This window comes from Chiloscyllium plagiosum, unplaced genomic scaffold (assembly GCF_037043375.1).
Source record: "Chiloscyllium plagiosum isolate Xiang-an unplaced genomic scaffold, Cpla_swu_hap1 HiC_scaffold_48, whole genome shotgun sequence".
Classification (NCBI taxonomy): Eukaryota; Metazoa; Chordata; class Chondrichthyes; order Orectolobiformes; family Hemiscylliidae; genus Chiloscyllium; species Chiloscyllium plagiosum.
This window is the reverse complement of record NW_028270186.1, coordinates 49,325,225-49,347,648: the sequence shown is the minus strand read 5'-3', so window position 1 is coordinate 49,347,648 and position 22,424 is coordinate 49,325,225. Positions and strand designations below refer to the sequence as shown.

The window sequence follows — 22,424 nt, the reverse complement described above, 5'->3', positions numbered from 1 at the left end:
GAGTTCCATCCACATAGCTTCACTCGACCATCCCTCAGAAATACCTTGTGTTAGAACAGTAGTAATGTTTCACCACAAGAAAAATTGATTCCAATCTCCTTCTAGCTCTTCCTACTTCTGCCGTACCTTTGATGATGGAAGGGGCTTTGAACATAAATTATTCAACTTACTGGTGATGGTTAGTAGCTGAAAATAAAGATACAATGGGTGACTTGGGTGATGGGAAATAAAAGGTTACATTGTGTGGAAGGAAAATTCTGGATAGAAACAAGAATTTTAAAAGAACGAACTCCATTCTGTCTGCCCAGGTTTGCCTACACCGCTATACCTCCAGAGTACTTTCCTTTTATTTTGATGAGTTCAAGTTAATCTCGGCCGCTGTTTTGTACTTGTTAACCATTTGTTAACGGGTGTTTGCCGTTTCAGAATGTAGATTGCCTTATTATGTACGTTCTCAGAGTTCAGTGTTTGGAGTCCTTGTTGGTTCAACCTGTGCTTTGGTCTATAATGCTAAATTACAGAAAAATATTAATAGCAATTTAAAATAAAATGTTAGGATATTGGAAGAACAGCTAAGAGCTTCAAAGCGTGACAGAGGGGTTGTGGGAAAGGACATGGACAGCAGCAGGGTTTCCAGAACTTCTAATCTCTGCCTTCCCTGATCGAAATCAACCTGTGATTTATAATTGTTGAGGATTGTTATTCATTAATATCGGTGTGTCAGATAGATCTCAGTCTCAGGGAGGTGTGACCTGCTTCTTTGTTTTGTGATGAACTCAGGGGAACATACAATAGTAAGGGTGTAAACCCAAAGGGGTGAAGGAGCAGAGGTTCATCCGCGTGTATGTGCACAAATCAGGAAATGTACCATGACACATGGACAGAAGAGCAAATAAACCCAGCTTCATCACCCTACGCTGTAGAGAACAAACACAAAGCAATTGTGTTAAACTGAAATAAAACAGTCTCTTGTCTCACCTGGAATGTTGCATCTAGCTTCAGGTGCCAAGTTTTTGAAAAGAAATGCAAATTTATGAGATTGGGTGCGTGACTGATTCACAACACTATTCCCGGGATGATACACCTCACCAACTCTGAGAAATTGAGAATGTTCTCCTCTGCTGATAGTTTCCAGACTCTGTGAACAGTTGCTATGATTGGTTCTCAATTCCGTCTTGCGTTATATGGATCTCAATGGCCTAATATTTCAAGTACTCATGAGCTGTGCCTTGCCTGATCACAGCCACCTCTGATTTATTATTTTTGAGGTTTGCTGTTCAGTAATATGTCTGTATCAGATGGATCTCAGTCTCATTCCCTGGGATCTGACAGGTGTGGTGTGTCAAGTAGATCCCAGGAATTGTGGTCCATGAGATTTATGTGTGAGAAAAACTCCAGTTCTGAGAATCCGCCCTTGGATTGTGCAAGTGTTGTTGTCTGAATACCTAACAGAACGTTGACATTTTTGGCTGATGAATGTTTCGTCGGGCGCTTTAGGTGGCGATTTCTGCATTACTAACCCAGGCTGCCCTGACATTGGGAGTACTTTTAGGTTAGACAGTGCAGAGTAAACTTTCAAACTCCGTTGTCTGCCTTTTTTCCGCTTCTGGTGGAGCCTATAAAATTATCATGAGTTGACCCGAGGCCGTGACCCTTGGTGCATAAGCGGAAATGTTCTCTAATCATTCTGCCTCTGGAGTGTTCCATCAGGCATATCGTGTGAAAGATGTATTTACATTAGTGGGCTGCATGGTAGCGCAGCATTAAACTAAATGACTGGATGAAACACAACCAAACAGAACAAGTGAAAGTATTTGGCTGGGAAAGGAGTAGAATGTGGGAAAATGTATTATTACTGACTGGCCTTGAAGAAAGAATTAAGCAAACTCAAGGTTAGTGCATATTCATTCGAGATTTATTAACTATTTCATAAAACATCTTTCTCCAAAAGATTGATGTAAAAGCTAACAGAAGTGAATATAATGGCTGGATGCCACATTGAGACGAGAACACATGCGCTGTGAGCTGGAAATTTTCTGTACATCAGTAACAGTCACAAGAAAGGGAATACAAAGGCTCATCAGAAAGGGTAGGCAACCATTCTGAGTAAGGAACAAATAAAAACAAAACAAATGGGCTTCAAACAACTGGGAAGCTACAAATTCTTCCAACCACAACCATCTCAAAGATATCAAAGTAAAAAGGAAAATAATTGTCTCAGTTACAGGCTGATAAACTGAAGTCATCTCACTGTTAGAGTCAGCAACAGGACAGATTGGGAATTCAGAGACCTTGATAAGCAGATCAGGAAAATCAAAGGGGTCCACAACTCATTCACTTAATCTGGAAAAAGAGAGAGAAAGCAATGACGCAGATATTTATGCTCAGGGACTTTCAGATTTAATGTTTATTCAATGGCACACTTAGAGATTTCACAAAACATATTGGGCTGCTTGGCATGAGAAAGATGTGATTATTCTCACATTCTCCAGACTGACGGCAGCGCTGTAGAAAATACTCAGGAAGAACAAGGTGATGAACGTGGAAGCAGTTGTCCAGATGTTGCTGTTATCATCCTCATAGTCTTCAATCCAAGTGTGATCTATTGAATCTATGAATATAAAGCCGAGAGAACGCATTTAGATTGTGTATTGATCCAGATCAATCTATCTGCATCCAAGTCATGTAATTGGAGACCATCACATCTTCATAAAGCAGTCAGGTATTTCTCAAGTGTGACTCTTATCTGTATCTATTAGTGCATTATTGACTCAGCAAGAAATTACAAATACCAACTGCACATGTTCTTTCTTCATTGTCCATGTCAGAACGTTTTAAATTATTTTTCTTTTCATCTATTATTTAAGGATATTATTATTTAAGGAATGCTTATTACGAATGATGATTTTAATTATATCATTGTATTATAAATATAGGCTGTGACAGCACTTTAGTTGAAAATTGTAGCCATCACTGAATAAAAGTTCAAATGTGATTCTCATCTTTTATATTGGTGACCAATTGCTTGGCAAATCATGAATATAAGTGACATCACAGTCAGGACATTGCTTCACATTTTAGTTTGTAGGATCTGTATATTTAGGAATAAGTTTTAGTACGTGTGTCCCTTAATTTATTTGATCTACTGCTTGGTGTGTTTGTTTTCCCTTTAATGTTTGTGTATGTGGTTATAAGAGTCTCTTACTTCACTCCAGCCCATGTTGGAGTCTGTGCATGAATAAACATATTTCTGTTCCTTTACTACTGGTGTGCTCATGTGTTTGTGCACCTAAATTTTGGTCTTTTCCCAGTGTGTAAGCATCATCATGCTAATATGGCACTTCGTTGCTGCCTATGCTTATCTTGTAATGTCTTTGTGAGTGTTCACTTTTCATTAGTGCTATCTAAAACGTGTGCTTATGTGTCTGTTTCAGATCCTACCTACACTGGGTTATTTTCATGTTTATGCTTAATAAATGTTAGCATGCAATGTTATGTTTTGATGGATGTTTGTATTTATATGATGATGATTGCTTGTGTGGCAATCTTTCCCAAACTATCTACTGATCAGCTTGTTTGTGCTATTGTTTGTGGATGCTTGCTGATGCGTGTGCCCATTATCCTTATTGAATAAACACTCCTCTATTTGTTCATCTATGCACTTGTGTGTCTGCATGTGAGACTCTGAATTTGTGTCTGCGTGTGATATTGTATACATGCTGATCAATGTGGTTTAAAAAATAACTAATTAAGCTGCCTCTGACATCGTATGTTTGTGATTCTGAAAATGGGAAAATAATGATATTAATGTTTATCTCTGTGCACTTACGTGCCTGTGTGAGTTGACATGTGGGAGGACATTTTTCGGAATTTGTATCTGTGTGTTCATGTGTGTATGACTGTACGCATTGTGCTGTATGAATGTATATGTATTCATGCCCATTTGTGTGTTACCATGTGTCGATGTTTCTCATGGTTATGTGTGAGTACTCCTGTTCATTTGTGCAAATGATTTTCTTTCGGTGTATGTGAGTTTTTGTATGAGCTTAGGTGGGTGTTCAAGTACCACTTGCATGTGTGGCTCTGTGCGAGTATGTGTGTGTGACGTCTTATCTATATGCACATTTGAGTGTGCACATAAATATGTGTCTTTAGGTGAGAGCCCGTATATGTGACATTACGTGTGTATTTGCGATCATCTCTCTGTATCTGTTCTTATACCAGACTGCAATCTTTATTATTCTAATTTATTGTTCTAATTTTAATGCATTGCCCATAATTAGATTTGACCTTGGTGTTGCAGGAAACATTTCCCATCGTCGTGCAGAGATAAGCGTTTTATGAGCAACTCTTCTGTTGCAGTGATAGAATTTCTGTCTCTGAGAGAAAAGGCGTGAGTTCAAATCCCCACTACCCCAGAGATAACATTTCTGAATATGTTTATTAGAAAATGTCTACTTGTGTTCTGTATGTGAAACAAAATGATATCAGGTATTCAAATACCAGAATTGATCCCATGTGCTCCAGAAAACTGAGACAAAACTATGGAATTCAAACTGGGACGATGCAAACATCAGTTTTGGATTATGGGAATCAATGTTAATCATTTGTTAACAGAGCCAAGTGTGTCTAACATGCTTCAAAGGTATTGTTTTGCATGGAAATGTTAAACCTTTGGACAGTAAGCAAGAAGCTGACTGTTCCTGTTAGTAACTGGGTTACATTACAGAGGACATCCACCATGAAAACTCTGCACAGGGAGCAAGAGGACAGACCATTCATCGTTCCCCTCCCCTCTGCTCCACAACAACTTATCTGTTGATTCTTGTTGGTGTGAAAGTGAAGATACATTCTGTCAACTCATGCGCTGGCGCAAGATCCCTGGCGGTTCCCCAGAAACAAAGGTTGCATTCAAACTGTTCGGCACTCTTTACGATTGGTATGTTCCAATCAAATTTAATTTTAAAGTGTCTTAAATTTACATTTCCAATTGGTGTAATTTGGCAGTTTAAAACTGGCATGAATTTTGTAAGAATGTCCAATCGGGGGAATCAAAAACACCAAGTTCAAAACTCGTGCCCTACCCTTGACATAAAATGGACATTGTCAGATTTTGTCACAGAGGGATTTAGGATGAATAAGGTACTTGGTGGAATCCTGCAATGAGTGAGCTTTACTCTGTCACTGACCCAGGGTGTATCTGAGCAGAGAACATTAACTGCACAAGACACTCATCCTAGACCTGCTAATAATCCACTTTAACTACACAGATGGAATGTAAGTCAGAGTGAGAAACAACTAATTCAGTATTTAACTCACAACTGGAGGAAAAAAAAAACTTCATTACTTCTGTTAAATTAATAAATGCAACTTTGAGATTTTTATTGACATGAATTAACAGTGTCCATCAGTGCAAGTGAAATGTTTACAAAACTCGGTTTACCGCTGGATTTATCGACTGTTCTGTTGATGATCTTCAATGGAATCGCTTCATGTCCCACCACACAGGAGTAAGAAGCACCGCTGGTCCACTCCTCCACTGTAATGGATAACAGGCTGCAGATGAAGAAGGAGGTGTTGTCGCTCTCCGCCATCACCTCAGTGTTCTTGTAGTTACTGGGATTCACCGGCTTGTCATTGCTTGTCCATTTGACGAAGATCTCTCGGGGGGAGAAACCTCTCACTAAACAGGTGAGGGAGAGAAACCTCTGAGCGGAGATTTCTTCTGTTGGTGGCAGGAGGACCGACACTGACGGCTCCAGCGGATTAATCACTGCAGAATATTTGAGACAAATATAAATCAACCAAAAAAATCCTGAACCAATATCACAATTTCACTAAATATTAAAATACGCCATGTTTAATTTGAGATTTATTCACTTTTTTTTTGTAAAGGAGCAGTATGTTACACATTCTGTTCAGTAAAAAAAGGAAAGTTTAATGTGAAAGTTGCCTCCATGTTTCCATCCCACAACGAGGACATTCTGGCAATTTGTCATTGCTGATGATGACGTCACAACCCAGGTTTCTTCCCACTATATCTGACTTAATCAGAATACAATATCCTTTGGTCCATCTTTTCCTTAATCAGCTACTTAGCTATCCTGCCTTCAGATGCATCATTAATGCTCCCAACGGTGTTGGTTCATTTCCAATCAAAGCCTGCCATTGATGTAACTGGATCTGGATTACACATGGGATCCTTTGTGCTTTAATCTCACCGCTCACCTTTCTCCTTGTGGATGGAGTCTCTCAGCGGAGTCGGTAGATTCTGATGGTACACCACACATTCAAAAGTAACGCCACTCAGCCAGGCTTCAGTAGAAATGTCTAATTTGCTGATCACACTGTCGGGATTCTGTCCAGCCTGCTCAGCAAACTCTGATTTCAGAGGCTTCTTTTCTTGTCTCCAGGTCACATTGACTCCAGAAGGAAGATTGGACACAACGCAGGTTACCGTCACCGTCGCCTCCAGTAAGACTTGTTCTACTGGCGGTGGGAGGATTTTCACGGTGTTAGGGTGGCACTCGGTATCTTCTATGAAACAAAAATCAAAGTCAATGAAAAATGCCCCTTTCTGATACAAACAGCCAATCTTCAGATTACTCCTTCACAGGGTGAAGACACCACCTTCAAAATGGCAACTCCAACTATTGCTGAAACGATGCTTACTATTGTTGATGTATTTGATCTGTGAAACATTTGTGATTACCTATAACATACCCTGTGTAATTATTCCTAAAGAACACTGGCTTTGTAACAAGTGAAACCTGTGAAAAAAGTAAAATCATCGAAGATACCATCATGTAACCCATGGAATTATCTTTCTTTCTGAGTTTGTCTCTCACTTAAGACCATCCATTGATACTTGTGACAAGAGTAATCTGAATATAATGAGTTCATTTCCATGTTCATAACCTTTAGGTGCAAGTGCTGCTGGTCACACTGACTGCCAAATCACATCCCAAATTTTGGACAGATTATAATAAATAATAATTATTCGCTTTGCAGAGTTCTAAAGTGTTACAGGAGCAGTGAACAGCCATGGGTATTCTGTTCATTATATTTAACATGATTAAAAATACTTTGCGTTATTGGTGTGATGTCATTCTCTAAGTTATGTTATTGTTCCTCGTGGGCTGTGTTTGGAATAGATCTGAAAACAAGACATTGAGTACAGCATTGGATATCGAGAAGGACACCCATCTCCTTAAGTCTTTCCCTCCATTCAGTTAGTTCATAACTGGTCTGTCCTTTCACTTTATTTACCAATCTGCACTTTTTAATTTCTTCATAGAGCAGGGGAGGAAAAAAACAAACAAAAGAGTCTTAAATTAATCTACAAACGCGATGGAAATGTCACTAATTTTATAGACATCCACTACTCACTGTGTAAACATCGCCACCCCAAACCAGGCTAAATCAGCCTGTCTCGAGTTCCGAGTTCATTCATCCCTATTGGAGCATTCCCACCAGAATTTACTCTCCTGCCTCATCCACTAATTACAGAGAGCATCTTAAAGAAGCTCAGTGAGATCACGTTTATCCCAGTTTATCAAATGTGATAGCCACTTGGTCTGTGGTCTGATCCCATAAATGAAGTTAAAGAGCTCAGTACCAGATAAAAATCGATGTCGTACAATGTCCAACCAACAGGTCATTCCTGAGCAGGGAATGAAGCATTGAACGCATTTTGATTTATTTTCAAGTAAGGGTCACTGCATATGTTAACCATGTCAGTTTGATAGAGCATCAGAATAAGGCTGTTCAGCCAATCCAGAGTTTAGATCAGAATGATGCTGGAAAAGCACAGCAGGTCAGGCAGAATCCGACGAGCAGGAAAATCGACATTTCAGGCTAAAGCCATTCTCCTGCCTTCTCCCCGTACTAAACAAGAGCCGATCTATCTCTGGCTTGAGTACACACAATGGCCTGGCCTCCACAGCCCTCTGCAGCAACATGTTCCACAGACTCATCACCTTCTGGCTGAAGAAACCCTCCCCATCTCAGTTCTAAACGGTGCCCCTTTGACCCTGAGACTGTGCCCTTGGGTCCTAGTCTCGCCTACCAGTCAAAGCATCTATTCCACATTCACTCGACCTCAGTCTCTCAGTATTTTCTATGTTTCAATCAGATATCTCTCCAATATCCCCCTCCAACCCAAACTTATCCTTGAAGCAGCTACCAGGCAAGCATTCAGCACTCTGAATGTCTCTCCCAGCATGGTCAGGCAACAAACTATTTAACAAAGCTCACTGTCTATATATCTATCTTCAATAGAGAGGAAACATGCTTTTCTGACTTGCCTAAAGGTTGAATTATGAGCAATGCTAATGTAACACTCAAACTGAAATGAGATACGTGGCATGTTGGGAAACGAGAAGCTGTACTGTGCTGTTTACTCCGCCTGATAAATTAGTGTGTTTGATTCACATCAGAGTTCAGAATGATTTGTAGCTCTCTCAGTCTGTGTCTCTTACCCTGGAGTGCGGTGATGTTTTTACTTTGAGTGTTCTCTCCACGAGTGACCTGGCAGGTATAGACTGCGCTGTTGAACCATTCACCATAAGGGACCATCAGCCGACTCGTCACCGAGAAGTTCCCGTTCGCCTCACACACGGGAGACGTGAAGAAGCCAGAATCCAAGGGTGGCCATTTTTCAACCAACTCACGGAGATTGACTTCGGACGGAACTCGATGATTGAACAGACGACGGTTGCAAACTTGCTGCTTGCGATGTCTTCACTGGAGCTCACAGTTAGGAGAAGGGTTGGTCGGAGAGGACCTGTACCTTTAGGAAACACATCGCATACATTATCCGACGAATTTCATAACAAATACAATCAGTTCTCATATATCAAGGTTTCTTGTGGTTAATGTATACAAGAATCATAATTGTGCAGAGTGCTGGAGAAGCTGGGATCCACACAGAAAGATCAGGGCAATGTGAAAGGCTAAACTTAGAGGACACAGCAAGGGAGTCAAGGAGGCACAGAAACTATAGGCCAGTAACATCAGAAGGGAGATAGCAACGTTGGATGGTATTCGTTTTAATGACAGAGTCTGATGAACAAGGCAGACGAATTACTGGCATAAATGAAGAAATGATGCCGTTGCTATCACTGAGACATATTGAGAGCCGGGCAGGAGTGGCTATTCAATATTCCAGGATTTAGTGCCTTCAGGCAAGACAGGGAAAGATAGAAAATGATGGGGGTGGGGGTATGCGGTACAGAATGTTGTTTCTGTTGCAATTCTGACAAGAGTATTTTAGGCTGTAAAGAGAAATGAAATCATGGATACCTCCTTGAACAAAGGCAAATGGACAGTACTTCAAAACCAAAACACAGCAAACATAACTATTGGGAGAGCACGATAGACCTTACTATTGGTCCAAAATACCAAGTGCAAATACATGGGCAAATTTCAGAGACATGTAAATTAAATAGGGGAATGAGAAAAGAGGTTTTTAACTTCCTCAGCATAGGCTTGGATATTCATTTTATCAAAGATTTAGAGGGAGCACAATTCTGAAAATGCCTCCAGGAGAATATTTGAACAAAGTATGTGTTTAATACAGAGAATTTTAATCCAGACCTTGCAAGAGAGGGGTGAACCTGAACTTAACTTTAGGGAATGAAGTCGACCCAGTGGGTAAAACACCAATGGTGGAGCACTTTGCAGACAGTGATCGTAAATCAGTTGGATTTCAGATTGTACTGCAAAGGAATAGAAATTGGCCCAAAGTTCTGAAAAGGGGAAGGACAGTTTTAGTAAGATCAGGTAATGACTTGACCAGAGTGGACTGGAAGCTGACACTTATTGGTAAATCTGAGTTAGAGCAGTGTGACACATTTAAGAAAGTGATAGGAAAATCACAGGGAGGGCATTTCCCAGGAAGCCACTGCGTGGGACCAAGAATGCAGCGGGCTCTGGACACCAAAGGGCATGGAGGGGGAGATAAAGAGAAACAAGGGAGGCTTCCGGTCTATACTGAAATCTCAAAACAATAGAAACTAATATGGAGTACAGAACGTGCAAGGGGGAGTTTGAAAGACAAAGGAATTAGAAGAGCAAAAGAGACCATGAGAAAATAATAGCAGTCAAAATAAAGGAAAATATTTTTAAAAGTTACAGACTCATTCATAATAAAAGAATTATTCGGGAAACAGTATTGCCCATTAAGTGTTATTATTGGAGTGGAGCCGGAGGATTAGTTTGTGGTCAAAACGAATGTGTTGTGTCAGTGTTCACTAGTAAGAGTGACAATGTGGGGACAGAAATCATGGAGGGGTGTTGTGATGGACTTTCAGAAATTAGGACACATGACGTGATGTTCTGTGTTGTCTTGCTGAATGAAAAGTGGTTGTATTTCCCGGGCAGATGAAAAATATACCAAGCGGTTGAGCAATGCAAAGGATGAAATAGTTGGGTCGCTGACAATAATTTAGAATTCCTGTCTGGCCACAGCAGTTGTGCCGAGTGAGTGCAGATCAGCCAACGTTGCACTGTTATGCAGGACGAAGGAAAGGACAAATAATGAAAACACAGATCTGTCAAGCTAGTCTCAGTGGTAAGGAAACTATTGAGAAGTGAAATTAGTCTTCATTTGCAAGATAAATCAACAATTTTCAGCACGATTTTATTGAGAGGAAGTCATGTGTAACAATTTGATAGTAGTTTTCATAGAGATAACTCGATGTCCAGATGATAGCAATAATCAGAGCCAATGGGATCCGAGTTAATTTGGCAGATTGGATCTAGAACTGGCTGAGTGATGGGAGCTGGCGATAATAGTCATCGGGTGTCTGCGTGACAGGAAATCTATGTCTCCTGGTGTTCTGTAGGGATTGGTGTTGATTTCCTTGCTATTTCTCTTACATACCAATGATGGAGACTCAAATTTAGGAGGATTAACCAGGGAATTCACAGATGAAATGAAAACTGTCATGTTGGTAAGTCATGAGCACAATGGCTTTAGATTGCAGGAGGATATGAAAGAGTTGGTTGTATGTGAAGAGAAAAGTTGCAAATGGAAATTATTCTGAATAAATGTAAGGTGATGTAATTCGGCAGAAGAATCTGTGAGGTATGACGTTTTGAATGGTGGAACCATGGAAAGGCCTGAGGATCTTTGGTGCATGTACCCACCGATCCCCTATAGTACTGTGTCGTCTGGATAAAGAGGCTAAGAAAGTGGGAGGATATTTGCTTTTATTAGCCTAGACATTGACAATGAAGGGTGGTGAGATGATACTGGAACTTAATAAAACACTGGTTAGGCCATACGGAAGCGTTGTGTGCATGTTATCGAAGGAATGTGATTACACTGAAGGCAGTATTCATGAGAATTGCCAGGGTCTTGCCTGGGTTGGAGGGTTTTAGTTAAGAAACTAGTTTAGATAGACAGGGGTTTTCCTTGGAGCAGAGGAGAATTAGGGAGAAGATTATCATGATATCTAGAATTATTTTAGGCATAGACAGGGTAAACTGGATGAAACCTTTCCCCTTGATGGAGAGATCAATGCCTCAGGGGCACAAGGTGAAGGTAAGGCCAAGAGGTTCCAAGTGGATCTCATGGGAAAACAAAATCAAACAGAGGGTGGTGTTAGCCTGGAGCTCAGCACCTACAAGTCATGGAGAGACTGAGCCCCTCATTATAAGTAGGAAGTATCCTTGCAAGGGCAAGTCACACAAGGCAATGGATCGTGTGCTGGCACATGAGACTGGAATAGTTAGGTGGCTGTTATTGATAGATGTGACTTGGATGGATCAAAGGGCCTATTTCCTGTGCTATATAAGGTGATTCTGTGAAAACCTTCTTCATGTTAATCACAGATGATCTGTTTATCTCAGTTCCCACAACACTGACCTGGACATGGCATTACTTTTCTCTTGTGTGTCCCGCTGTGTTGAACCTCACAGGAGATTTTGCTGGGGCAATCCACCGCTGACCCGGGCAGGGTTAACTGGCTGCTCAGGGTATAGGTTCCCTTCTTGTTTCTCACTGATGGGTAAGTCTTCAATCCAGTCGTGATTAGCTCCCCACCTTTCTTCCAGGTTACCTTGGTGACGTCAGGGGAATAGTCCATCGCCAAACAACCAAAGATCACAGAACCGGTGTTGTGCTCCTGACAGGAGGAGACCAGGCCATAAAGCGTGGGGGGAGACGGTGTCTCTACAACAGAATGACCAATTGAGCATGTTAGTTTCTGTTAATTTGACCTTCTCAGTTACTCAAATGTATCCTCAGCTGTAAACGTTTGCCAGTACGCTCCCGCTGAAGTCGACAGCATAACTGGGGTTTATTTTTGTTTCCTATCAGTTGCTGATCATGATCATTGGTTGCCTCTTTAGAAACATGCCCTCGACCTTGACCATTGCCATATAATTTCGGAAGAAGAACATCCTGATGCCACCCCAGTAACTGTTTGAAGATCTCACCAACTGACACTTTCACTGGATTGCTGTGAAGAGCAGAGACATTTCACAAAATACAAACCAAGGAAATGCAGATTCATCGAATTTCTACAGTGTGTGCAAACAGGCCATTTGGCCCAACAACTCCACACCCACCCTCTGAAAAGTAACGCATCCAGACCCATTCCCCTACCCTATTATGCTACAGTTAACCCTGACTAATGCACCTAAACTCCCAATCACTGAACACAACATTTGCAATTCCCAGAACTTGCACATCTTTGGAGTGTGGGAGGAAACACACACAGACATGGGGAGAAAGTGCCAACTCCACACAGACAGTCACCCGAGGCTGGAATGGAACCTGAGTCCCTCGCACTGTGAGGCAGCAGCACAAACCACGGAATCAACTTCTGCTCCACGAGGTGCCGTGCTGCTGGAAATACCCAACAGCTGGCAGTACCCCCGGAGAGAAGTCAGAGTGAATCATAGAACATAGAACATGACAGCGCAGTACAGGCCCTTCGGCCCTCGATGTTGCGCTGCCCTGTCATACTAATCTGAAGCCCATCCCACCTACACTATCCCATGTACGTCCATATGTTAGCCCAATGACGACTTAAATGTACTTAAACTTGGCGAATCTACTACTGTTGCAGGCAAAGCATTCCATACCCTTACTACTCAATGAGTAAAGAAACTACCTCTGACATCTGTCTTATACCTATCTCCCCTCACTTTAAAATTGTGTCTCCCCGTGTTTGCCGTCCCCATACTTGGAAATCAGGTCCAGTGAGCCTTCCTCACTTATCAATGCAAGGCAGAATGTTCTCTCTGGGAGGAAGGTCACTGCAGCAGCAGCACAGGCAGGAGCTGAGCACTGGGACTGGGAGGATGGTTGTTACGGCTGAACTCATGCCAATTGGCTGGAAGTTGAAACATCTCATTTACAATTATCTGAATTCTGGAGGCCTCTGAAAATTGGAGGACCATTAAGGTTCAGCGACTTTGGAGTGTTACAGCTGAGTATTTACGTAAATATGATTTGAGAAACGAACAAGTAATCTTTAACTTTAATAACTATCAAACTGACACACAGTTCACCACCAAACCTCATGTCGCAGACTAACCACTGCACTTATTCTGTCTCGACCTAAATTCCCACTCACATTGACAAACCCTACCCTGCTATACACCCATTCATGCCCGGAACACACAACCCCTATCACACGAAACACATCCAAGGCAATCCATATCGGTAGTGTAGCTGAGCAGAGAGATCTCGGTGTCCATGTACATAGATCCCTAAAAGTTGCCAGCCAGTTTGATAGAGTTGTTAAGAAGGCATACTTTGTGTTGGCTTTCATCGATAGAGGGAATGAGTTTCAGAACCACGAGGTTAGGCTGCGGCTGTACAAAACTCTGGTGTGGCTGCACTTGGGAGTATTGTGTACTGTTCTGGTCACCACATTATAGGGAGAATGTGGAAGCTTTGGAAGAGTTCAGAGGAGGTTTACCAGGATGTTGCTTGGTATGGTGGGAAGGTTTAATGAGGAAAGTATGAGGGTCTTGAGGCTGTTTTTATTTGAGAGAAGAAGGTTGAGAGGTTACTTAATTGAGACATAAAAGATAAACAGAGGGTGGACAGTGAAAGTCTTTTTCCTAGAATAGTGATGGCTAGCAGGAGAGGACATAGATGACAGATGTCAGAGGTTGTTTCTTTACTCAGAGAGTAGTAGGGCCATGGAACGCACTGCCTGCAACAATAGTACACTCGCCAACTTTAAGGGCATTTAAAAGGTCATTGGATAAACATATGGATGAAAATGGAATCGTGTAGGATAGATAGGCTTCAGATTGGTTCCACAGGTCAGCGCAATATCGAGGGCTGAAGGGCCTGTACTGCACTGTAATGTTCTGTATTCTATGTTCCAGATGGACATATGATCACAATCCCTTTCACTCATTTACACTCCTGCCGCCCTGCACCTGGCCCATGGTGATTCTGGCCCTGACTGGATCTGGCACCATCATTTTCACAACCTCAGACAAAAGCCCACTACCCAAGACATGACCTCAGTCCATGATCACTGACCTCTCACCTTACCCAAGTCAACTTGTGCACATTGCATCCCAGCTCCTTTCACATCTGTCATTTACCACCCACCATTTTGCCAGACTCCGAGCTTTGCATTTTGACAACACGTCCCCCTGTCACTTCATTACAGTGACCTTCCACCCCCGAAACATCCTGGCACACTGCCCACCTCAACACTAACCAACCTGGCACACTGCCCACCTCTACACTAACCAGCCCGGCACATTGCCCACCTCTACACTAACCAGCCCGGCACACTGCCCACCTCTACACTAACCAGCCTGGCACTCTGCCCACCTCTACACTAACCAGCCCGGCACACTGCCCACCTCTGCACTAACCAGCCAGACACTCTGCCCACCTCAACACTAATCAGCCTGGCACTCTGCCCACCTCTACACTAACCAGCCCGGCACATTGCCCACCTCTGCACTAACCAGCCTGGCACTCTGCCCACCTCTACACTAACCAGCCTGGTACACTGCCCACCTCTACACTAACCAGCCCGGCACACTGCCCACCTCGACACTAACCAGCCTGGCACACTGCCCAGCTCTACACTAACCAGTCCGGCACTCTACCCACCTCGACACTAACCAGCCTGGCGCACTGCCCACCTCTACACTAACCAGCCTGGCACACTGCCCACCTCTCTATAAACCGGCCTGGCACTCTGCCCACCTCTACACTAACCAGCCTGGCACTCTGCCCACCTCTACACTAACCAGCCCGGCACACTGCCCACCTCTACACTAACCAGCCTGGCACACTGCCCACCTCTACACTAACCAGCCTGGCACACTGCCCACCTCTGCACTAACCAGCCTGGCACTCTGCCCACCTCTACACTAAGCAGCCTGGCACTCTGCCCACCTCTACACTAACCAGCCTGGCACACTGCCCACCTCTGCACTAACCAGCCTGGCACTCTGCCCACCTCTACAATAACCAGCCTGGCACTCTGCCCACCTCTACACTAACCAGCCTGGCACACTGCCCACCTCTGCACTAACCAGCCTGGCACTCTGCCCACCTCTACACTAACCAGCCTGGCATCCTGCCCACATCTCCATAGACCAGCCTGGCAAAGACAGACCTCCCGCATTTCAGCTCAAACTACCCCTCACCTACCAAGCACAATTCGACCAAATTATCCTGTGACCATTACCATTTACCTTGATGCCACCTTGCCAGACAGAATGCATGCAAGCTTACCCAGCAGCCAGCCAACACCTCACAGCCTACCAGCCCAAACTCTCCCACATGCCCAATCTAGCCCCTCACTTGCTCACCACCTTCTAACTTTGAGCCTACTCCACCATAAAGTCAGTGAGTCATAAAGTCATACAGCACAGAAACAGTTCCTTTGGTCCAGCTCATCCATGCTGACAAGAGTTCCCAAATTAAACTAATTCCACTTGCCTGCCTTTGGCCCATATCCATCCAGACCTATCCAGTTCCTGGAGCTGTTCAAATGTCTTCTAAATGTTGGACCTATCTCTGCATTTACCACTTCCTCTGGCAGTTCATTCCAATGTTTTGGACAGTTACAACATGAAGCCCTAACTCCTGCACTCAGTGCTCTGACCAATGAAGGTACATGTGCCAAACACCTTCAACACACTAGCTACTTGAGACAACGCTTTCAAGAATCTATGAGTCTGCACCCTCAGGGTCCTCAGTTTTCAATATTACTACCCAGTGCCTTACCATGAACTCTGTAAGACTCTATGAGTCTGGACCCTCAGGGCCCTGTGTTCAACATCACTATCCAGTGCCCTACCATTAACTCTGTAAGTTGTGACCTGATTTGACTTCTCAAAAAGCAACACGTCGTATTCATTTAAATTACACTCCATCTGCCACTCCTCAGCCCATTGGCCCAGCTAAGCAAGATCTCATTGTACGTTTGGATAACTTTCACTGCCAATTATAACACCAATGTTGGTGTTACGTGCAAACTTACAAACCATGTCCCATTCAATGTTTTCATGGCTTTCAACCAATATTGTACCCTGTTTGCCTTTCTCCATATATCCGGAGCATTTTTTTAAGGATTGAAGGAATCTATCTCCTTATTGAAATCATTTAATGTTTTGTCCTGAATCAATTTCTGTGGTGGAGAATTCCAAAGGTTCACCATTCTTTTGCTGAACAGCAAACAATCAGGTTCAAAGTTATTGGTGTGTTGGGAAGACTGGTGAGCAGCATGATTAATGTTGATCCCATGATTGGAATAGCATTCTAGAGGGGCCGAGGGGCCTTCTTCAGCTTCCAGATTGCATGCCGACATGTCCCTTTGACAGCATGTTCCAAAGCTGTGATCCTTGAGGATAAGGGCGCACATGCATGTAAATGCTTCACCTGAAAGCTCTCCTCCAAATTAGACTTCAACTTGACTCTCAACTATTTCGCTGCCCGTTTCCTCTTCCTCAATCACAGCCATGGGACTCACTTCCTAACAGCGGTGTGAATGTGCTAATGCCACACAAACTTCAGCAATTCAAATAGGCTGATGATAACTGGTTTCTCAAGGCGATATAAAAAGTCTGACACTTCCACACCTGTCTAGAGATTCAAACAACCACTGGAAGAATTGAAAATTATGTGAGGCACTTGTGTGTCTGCACAAGATGACGTGGTTTCCTTTTGTGTGATTTGACTGTGTTTTCACTGAATGAACAGAGCTATTTCTTAATCATGTATTGGGAAGGAAGCTTCCCTCATTTTTAGCAAGGCAATCACACATTATATTTCTTTATTCCAGGGAAGTATAGGGTTAAGTTAATGAAATATGATGATTGGGATGTTTCAATTGGAAATTGTCAGAGATTGAAAGTTTACTTTCATGAGCAATTAATTCCAGCCTCATTGTGTCACAGTACTCACAGGAATGTCTTTCAGAAATGGTGTCTCCCTTTGTTGCGGGCAGTCGAATCAGTAAATCTGGGATAGTTTTTGCTTGTTAATAAAAGGGGTTGAAGAGTTTTAGCCAAAGGGAGACCTGTGGATTTAGCTCACAGATGCACCATGATCTAAGTAAGTGGTGGAACAGCTCGAGGGGCTGAGTGGCCTCCTCTTGCTCCTACCTTCCTATCATTGTGTCATTCATTAAGCTAGCACTGGTGGTGAACACTTTTTATTAAAATATTTCAACAAATTAATTGTTTCACACATGCTGCAAAAAAACATTCTGTTGATTATTTGGAACGTGATCATTGACATTCTCTATCTGAGTGATCAAAATAACTTCCACCCAATTACAGCAGCCACTGCGCTCTGGAGTGTGTTGTTACTTCATCATAGTTTCTTGTGAAACTACAGCTCGAGATCAGGGCGCTCCAATTCAATGATTCTCTGATATTTAATATCTCTGAACATTCGCAATTTGTTCAAATGCATCTTTTCTCTGAAGAACGTGCTTCATCGAACACAACGTTTTTCAATGAAACAACAAACTTTAAATGCTAGAAAACGAAAATAAAGACAGAAATTTCTGAAGAAACTCAGCAGGTCGAGCAGCTCCTGTGGAGAGAAGGCAAGGTTAACCTTTCGCATCCAGAGACCCCCTCCCCCCCCTTCACCAAATTGTTTTCATGTTTTTGGCACAAGAGCTCACACCTGTTGAGATAAACAGTGATTACGTTGGCTTGACTCCTGTTGGAAAAAGAATTCTTAGCAGAGATACTGGATGGTCTGAGATAGCAATTGAAGACCAACTGAAAAGCTTTCACCATCTGCAGCAAGTGTTGGATTCAGCGGAACTCCCACCGTACTGAACAATCAAATTCAGCTCCAGCACTGGTTTAATATAAAGTAAAACAGCCGAAGCATAATCTCATCAAATATGCTGCGAAAATGATCTATTCTGGATTAGTTATAAATGATATTGTTAGAACAGCAAGTCAAAAGCTGGGATTTCTTTGAGCACTTACTCCATTAACACCATCTAGCGATGCCCAAAAGCTTGTGAATAAATATTGATCTGGAAAAAGCTGCTCACCACCAAACTTCTGTTTAATATCTAAGAGACACAAGTCAGGACAGCGATTGAATAGATTTCATTGGCCTCTGTGAGTGGAATTCCAACAAACACCCAGACATGTCAATCTGCTTTCTTGCACTGAAGTAACCTGATAAGAGATTGTGTTACATACCTCTCTAACAGGTTGTAAGTGAACACAGGCCACCTGGCACAGAATCAGGGACTCTACTACAACATCACAACAGACCTGAACACAATGAGCTTGACACTATCACGGAGAACACAGCCCACATGTTTTGACAGTACATAAACCATGTTAGTTATTATCACCTTCCAACAACCAGGGATTGCTCCAGAATGTTTGTACAATGAAAGTAACATTTCAACATTTATCGAAGAATGCTTTGACAGCAGCACCAAATTGTTCAAACTCTATGGGAACTACAGAGGAATAAATCTAGGAATTACATTGCCATCAATTCACTGTCACTGGATTCCAACCTAGAACTCCCTTCCTCTTTCCCCTGTGAATGTTGCTGCACCAGACGCTCTACTTAGTTTGGAAAAGATTAAAATGTTTTGAAGTGTAATATGACCGTTTCCAGTGACACTAAAAGCTGATAATAGGTTTTCAAATAATAAGATGCAAAAAAATTCTGATTCTACATTGTGCCTCGAAACACGTCCTGCATAACTGAGGCACAAAGAAAATATACAGCATATTTCCCTCTGCCTCTCTCAATCAAATATCTCTTGTTGCCAACAACCAATTTCAAAACTCTTGCTATCTGCCTGTTGTTCCTGAAACGTTCATTCTGATTGGAACAACTTAGTCAGGGCTCTCAATTCTGAGGCACCTAATCGAATATTGTATTTCTGGCAGATAAAAGTGGTTTTGAAGCTCAAGATAAAATTGAACTGTCTGAGATTCAGGTATCCGAACTGGACAATTTACAAATGGTCAGGACCATTGACAAGTTAGTCAGACATAGCACTGAAATAAACTGCACAACAGACTTAATCCTAGAGGATAGATTGCTCAACTCCTCACGTCAAATATATTCACTGTAATTGAACATTCATCAGAGGAACTAACCAGAGTATTAATGTGAACAAGAATGTGTTCACAATGAACATAAATAACCACTGAGTTAATAAACTTAATAAGTCATTGTATTTAACAAAATTATTGAGGTGGGAAATATCGCCAATTAAAGCACAGATCCGGAGGAAATGGATTATTCTCTAAATTGTTTTTACATATTCTTAAAACGTTCCTTGAACTGTGGAGATTTTGCATGCACTGCATAAAGTCAATACTGCATTCCAGTGTGGAAAGCATTTCTGTTGAAGGAATTAGGGCAAGGTCATTTTCTTTGTTAACTGCTTTTAATGAACGAAAATGTTTAAAAAGGTATGAATTGAAAACATGCTTCTGTCTGGAGTTGCCCGCTTTAGCGGATGTCTAAGTAAATGTGGGCACTGCTGCCTCACAGATCCAGGTACCCAGGCTCGGTTCCAGCCTCGGGTGACTGCCTATGTGGAGTTTACACAATCTCCCCTGTGTCTGTGTGGATTTCCTCCCACAATCCAAAGATGTGCATGTCAGGTGAACTGGTCATGCTGTATCGTCCATAGTGTTAGGTGCATTAGTCAGGGGTAAATATAGGGAAGGGGAATGGGTCTGGGTGGGTTACTTTTCAGAGGGTCGGTGTGGACTTGTTGGGCCAAATGGCCCGATACATACTGCAGGAAATCTAATCTAAATGATTGTCACACTTAACTAATGTGAGCAGATTCCTTCCGATCGCGACATTGCAATAAATCGGTCAAGTATATTAATTAAAATAAATATTACTCTATTTTCAGTGTCTGAATAAACCATGTGCTCTGTTATCCTCTAGTTCATGTCTTCTGCAAATTTGTGAACACTGCATCCGTCTGAACACATCGATGTAAAATGAATTCTCTGCGTTTGCAGCAAGCACTCCCATGGTTTTAAGAGTAGGGTTCCTACAGTATAGAAACAGGCCATTTGGCCCAACAATTCCACACTGACCCTCTGAACAATAAGTAGTCCAGCCAGACTCATTCCCCCTAATTTATATTTACCCCTGACTAATGCACCCTAACCTACACATCCCTGAACACTATGTGCAATTTAGCACAGCCAATCACCTGACCTGCACATCTTTTGGACTGTGGTAGGAAACCAGAGTGCCCGAAGGAAACCCACGCAGACACAGGGAGAATGTGCAAACTCCACACAGACAGTCACCCGAGGGTGGGATCGAATTTGGGACCCTGACACTGTGAGGCAGCAGTGCCACCCACTGAGCCACCATGCTGCCCTGCGAGGTCATGAATGGATTATTTTAATTAATTTGAAATTTGGCCTTGGTCACATAATTCATTATAGCAGTTGCTCCGAAAGAATGACTCTTCAGTTGATATTTTGTTGTAAAATGTAACTATTTATTTAAAATGCACAGATTGGGAACACCTAAAGCACTGTGCAGATTAAATAATTCAATTAATGTTTTATTTTATCCAGTAAATCCAGTTTAATCAGGGACATAATTAATTAACTCAAGTTACATGTGAAACTGATCAAAGCAGTGAAACTGTCCAGTTCTTCATAGAATTGAGCAGAATTTCCAAATGGTCTTTGCCAATGATCTTTTCCAGCCAGAAAAATATGTATGTAGTGTACAGCGGAATTGAAAGGTGTGTGTTGATCAATTATAACACAGTCATGGCATTTTTGCTCAAGAGCAAGAACTATTAGAACATTAGACTTTTGGAATTCTATTTATATTTCTCTATGACTTGTAAACTGTTAAAAAACACACCTTGTGATTGAACTAGATAGTGGAGTTCTGAATTTGGATTGTAAAGCATGGATTAGATTAATCCTTAATTATTACTTTTAAGTAAAAATGGCGCCCGAAGGTATCTGTTTTCCCTTCATTTCTAAAACCTTTGCGATTTGCCTTTCACTTAATAATAGGCTTTATGAAATTTCACCTCGCATGCTGATTGCATTGAATGAGGAACCTGGAGCGGTTCACTGTCACCAACCATGTTAACATTGCAAAAACAATGTAGAAACCAGAAACGGTTTCCCAATTATAACATATTTAATGTTACCCAAGCACAGTCCCTCCTCAACTGATCATCGATCACCAGATCACAACACGGTGTGTTTGCAGCAGAACTAGCTCTGCAAACATTTTCAACAGAACCAAGAACATGATGTAACCTCACAAAAAAAAATAAATTGAAGTCTAACAAAGCTGCTCAGAATCCAGCAAACTAATGATTAAATTGAATAGAAATAGCAAGTCATAACAGCAGCCTTGTTTGTGAGGGGACTTAACACTTAAAGCTGTAACGTTTCTGGCAACAGTTCAATTTATTTCCAACCTGTACACACTTCTTGATCGTGACAATCTTGTGCAGCGCACAGTAGAGCGATTGAAGGCATATATTGATTAATCACTTAATGATCAAAACAAAATTACTGAATGGACAAATATTACCACATTATAATTTTAAGTTAGTTTCAATTACATAATCTGATCAATTCTGCAGTTTCAGATTTTAGTCCCAAATTTTATTTTGAATGAGGCTACTCAAAACAAAATTCAGTTAGTTTACAATTAGAACTGAGTTTTTTTTAAAGTCAATGCATTAAAAACTCGTTTTTGTTTCATTTCTCACACTTCCGGGTTTCTGCCTTAAGTTGTTTTTCAGACCGTTACAAATGGATGTAATGTTTTCAATCAAGCAGAGAAAAATGTGTCATATAATTTTAACAAATGCAGAAATGATTCATGAAAAACCAAAGAACTTCACAAATATTGGTAATGAAAAGTAATCCAAAGAGTCAATCTCCTCACCAGAAAGAAAACACCGATT

At 41.8% G+C, this 22,424-nt stretch overlaps 2 gene segments (V, D, J or C); both read right to left on the bottom strand.

Annotated features, from left to right (window-relative positions):
• Window positions 1-1,899: 1,899 nt before the first annotated feature.
• On the bottom strand, window positions 1,900-11,888 carry LOC148135921 (Ig heavy chain C region, membrane-bound form-like). The segment is given in 6 exon segments: window positions 1,900-2,343; window positions 2,484-2,611; window positions 5,444-5,773; window positions 6,229-6,537; window positions 8,481-8,785; window positions 11,873-11,888. Coding segments are annotated over 5 exon segments (873 nt in total).
• Window positions 11,889-12,039: 151 nt separating this feature from the next.
• LOC148135920 (Ig heavy chain V region-like) overlaps window positions 12,040-22,424 on the bottom strand; it is a 49,796-nt gene continuing 39,411 nt past the window's right edge. The window contains exon 4 of the V gene segment in view: window positions 12,040-12,178.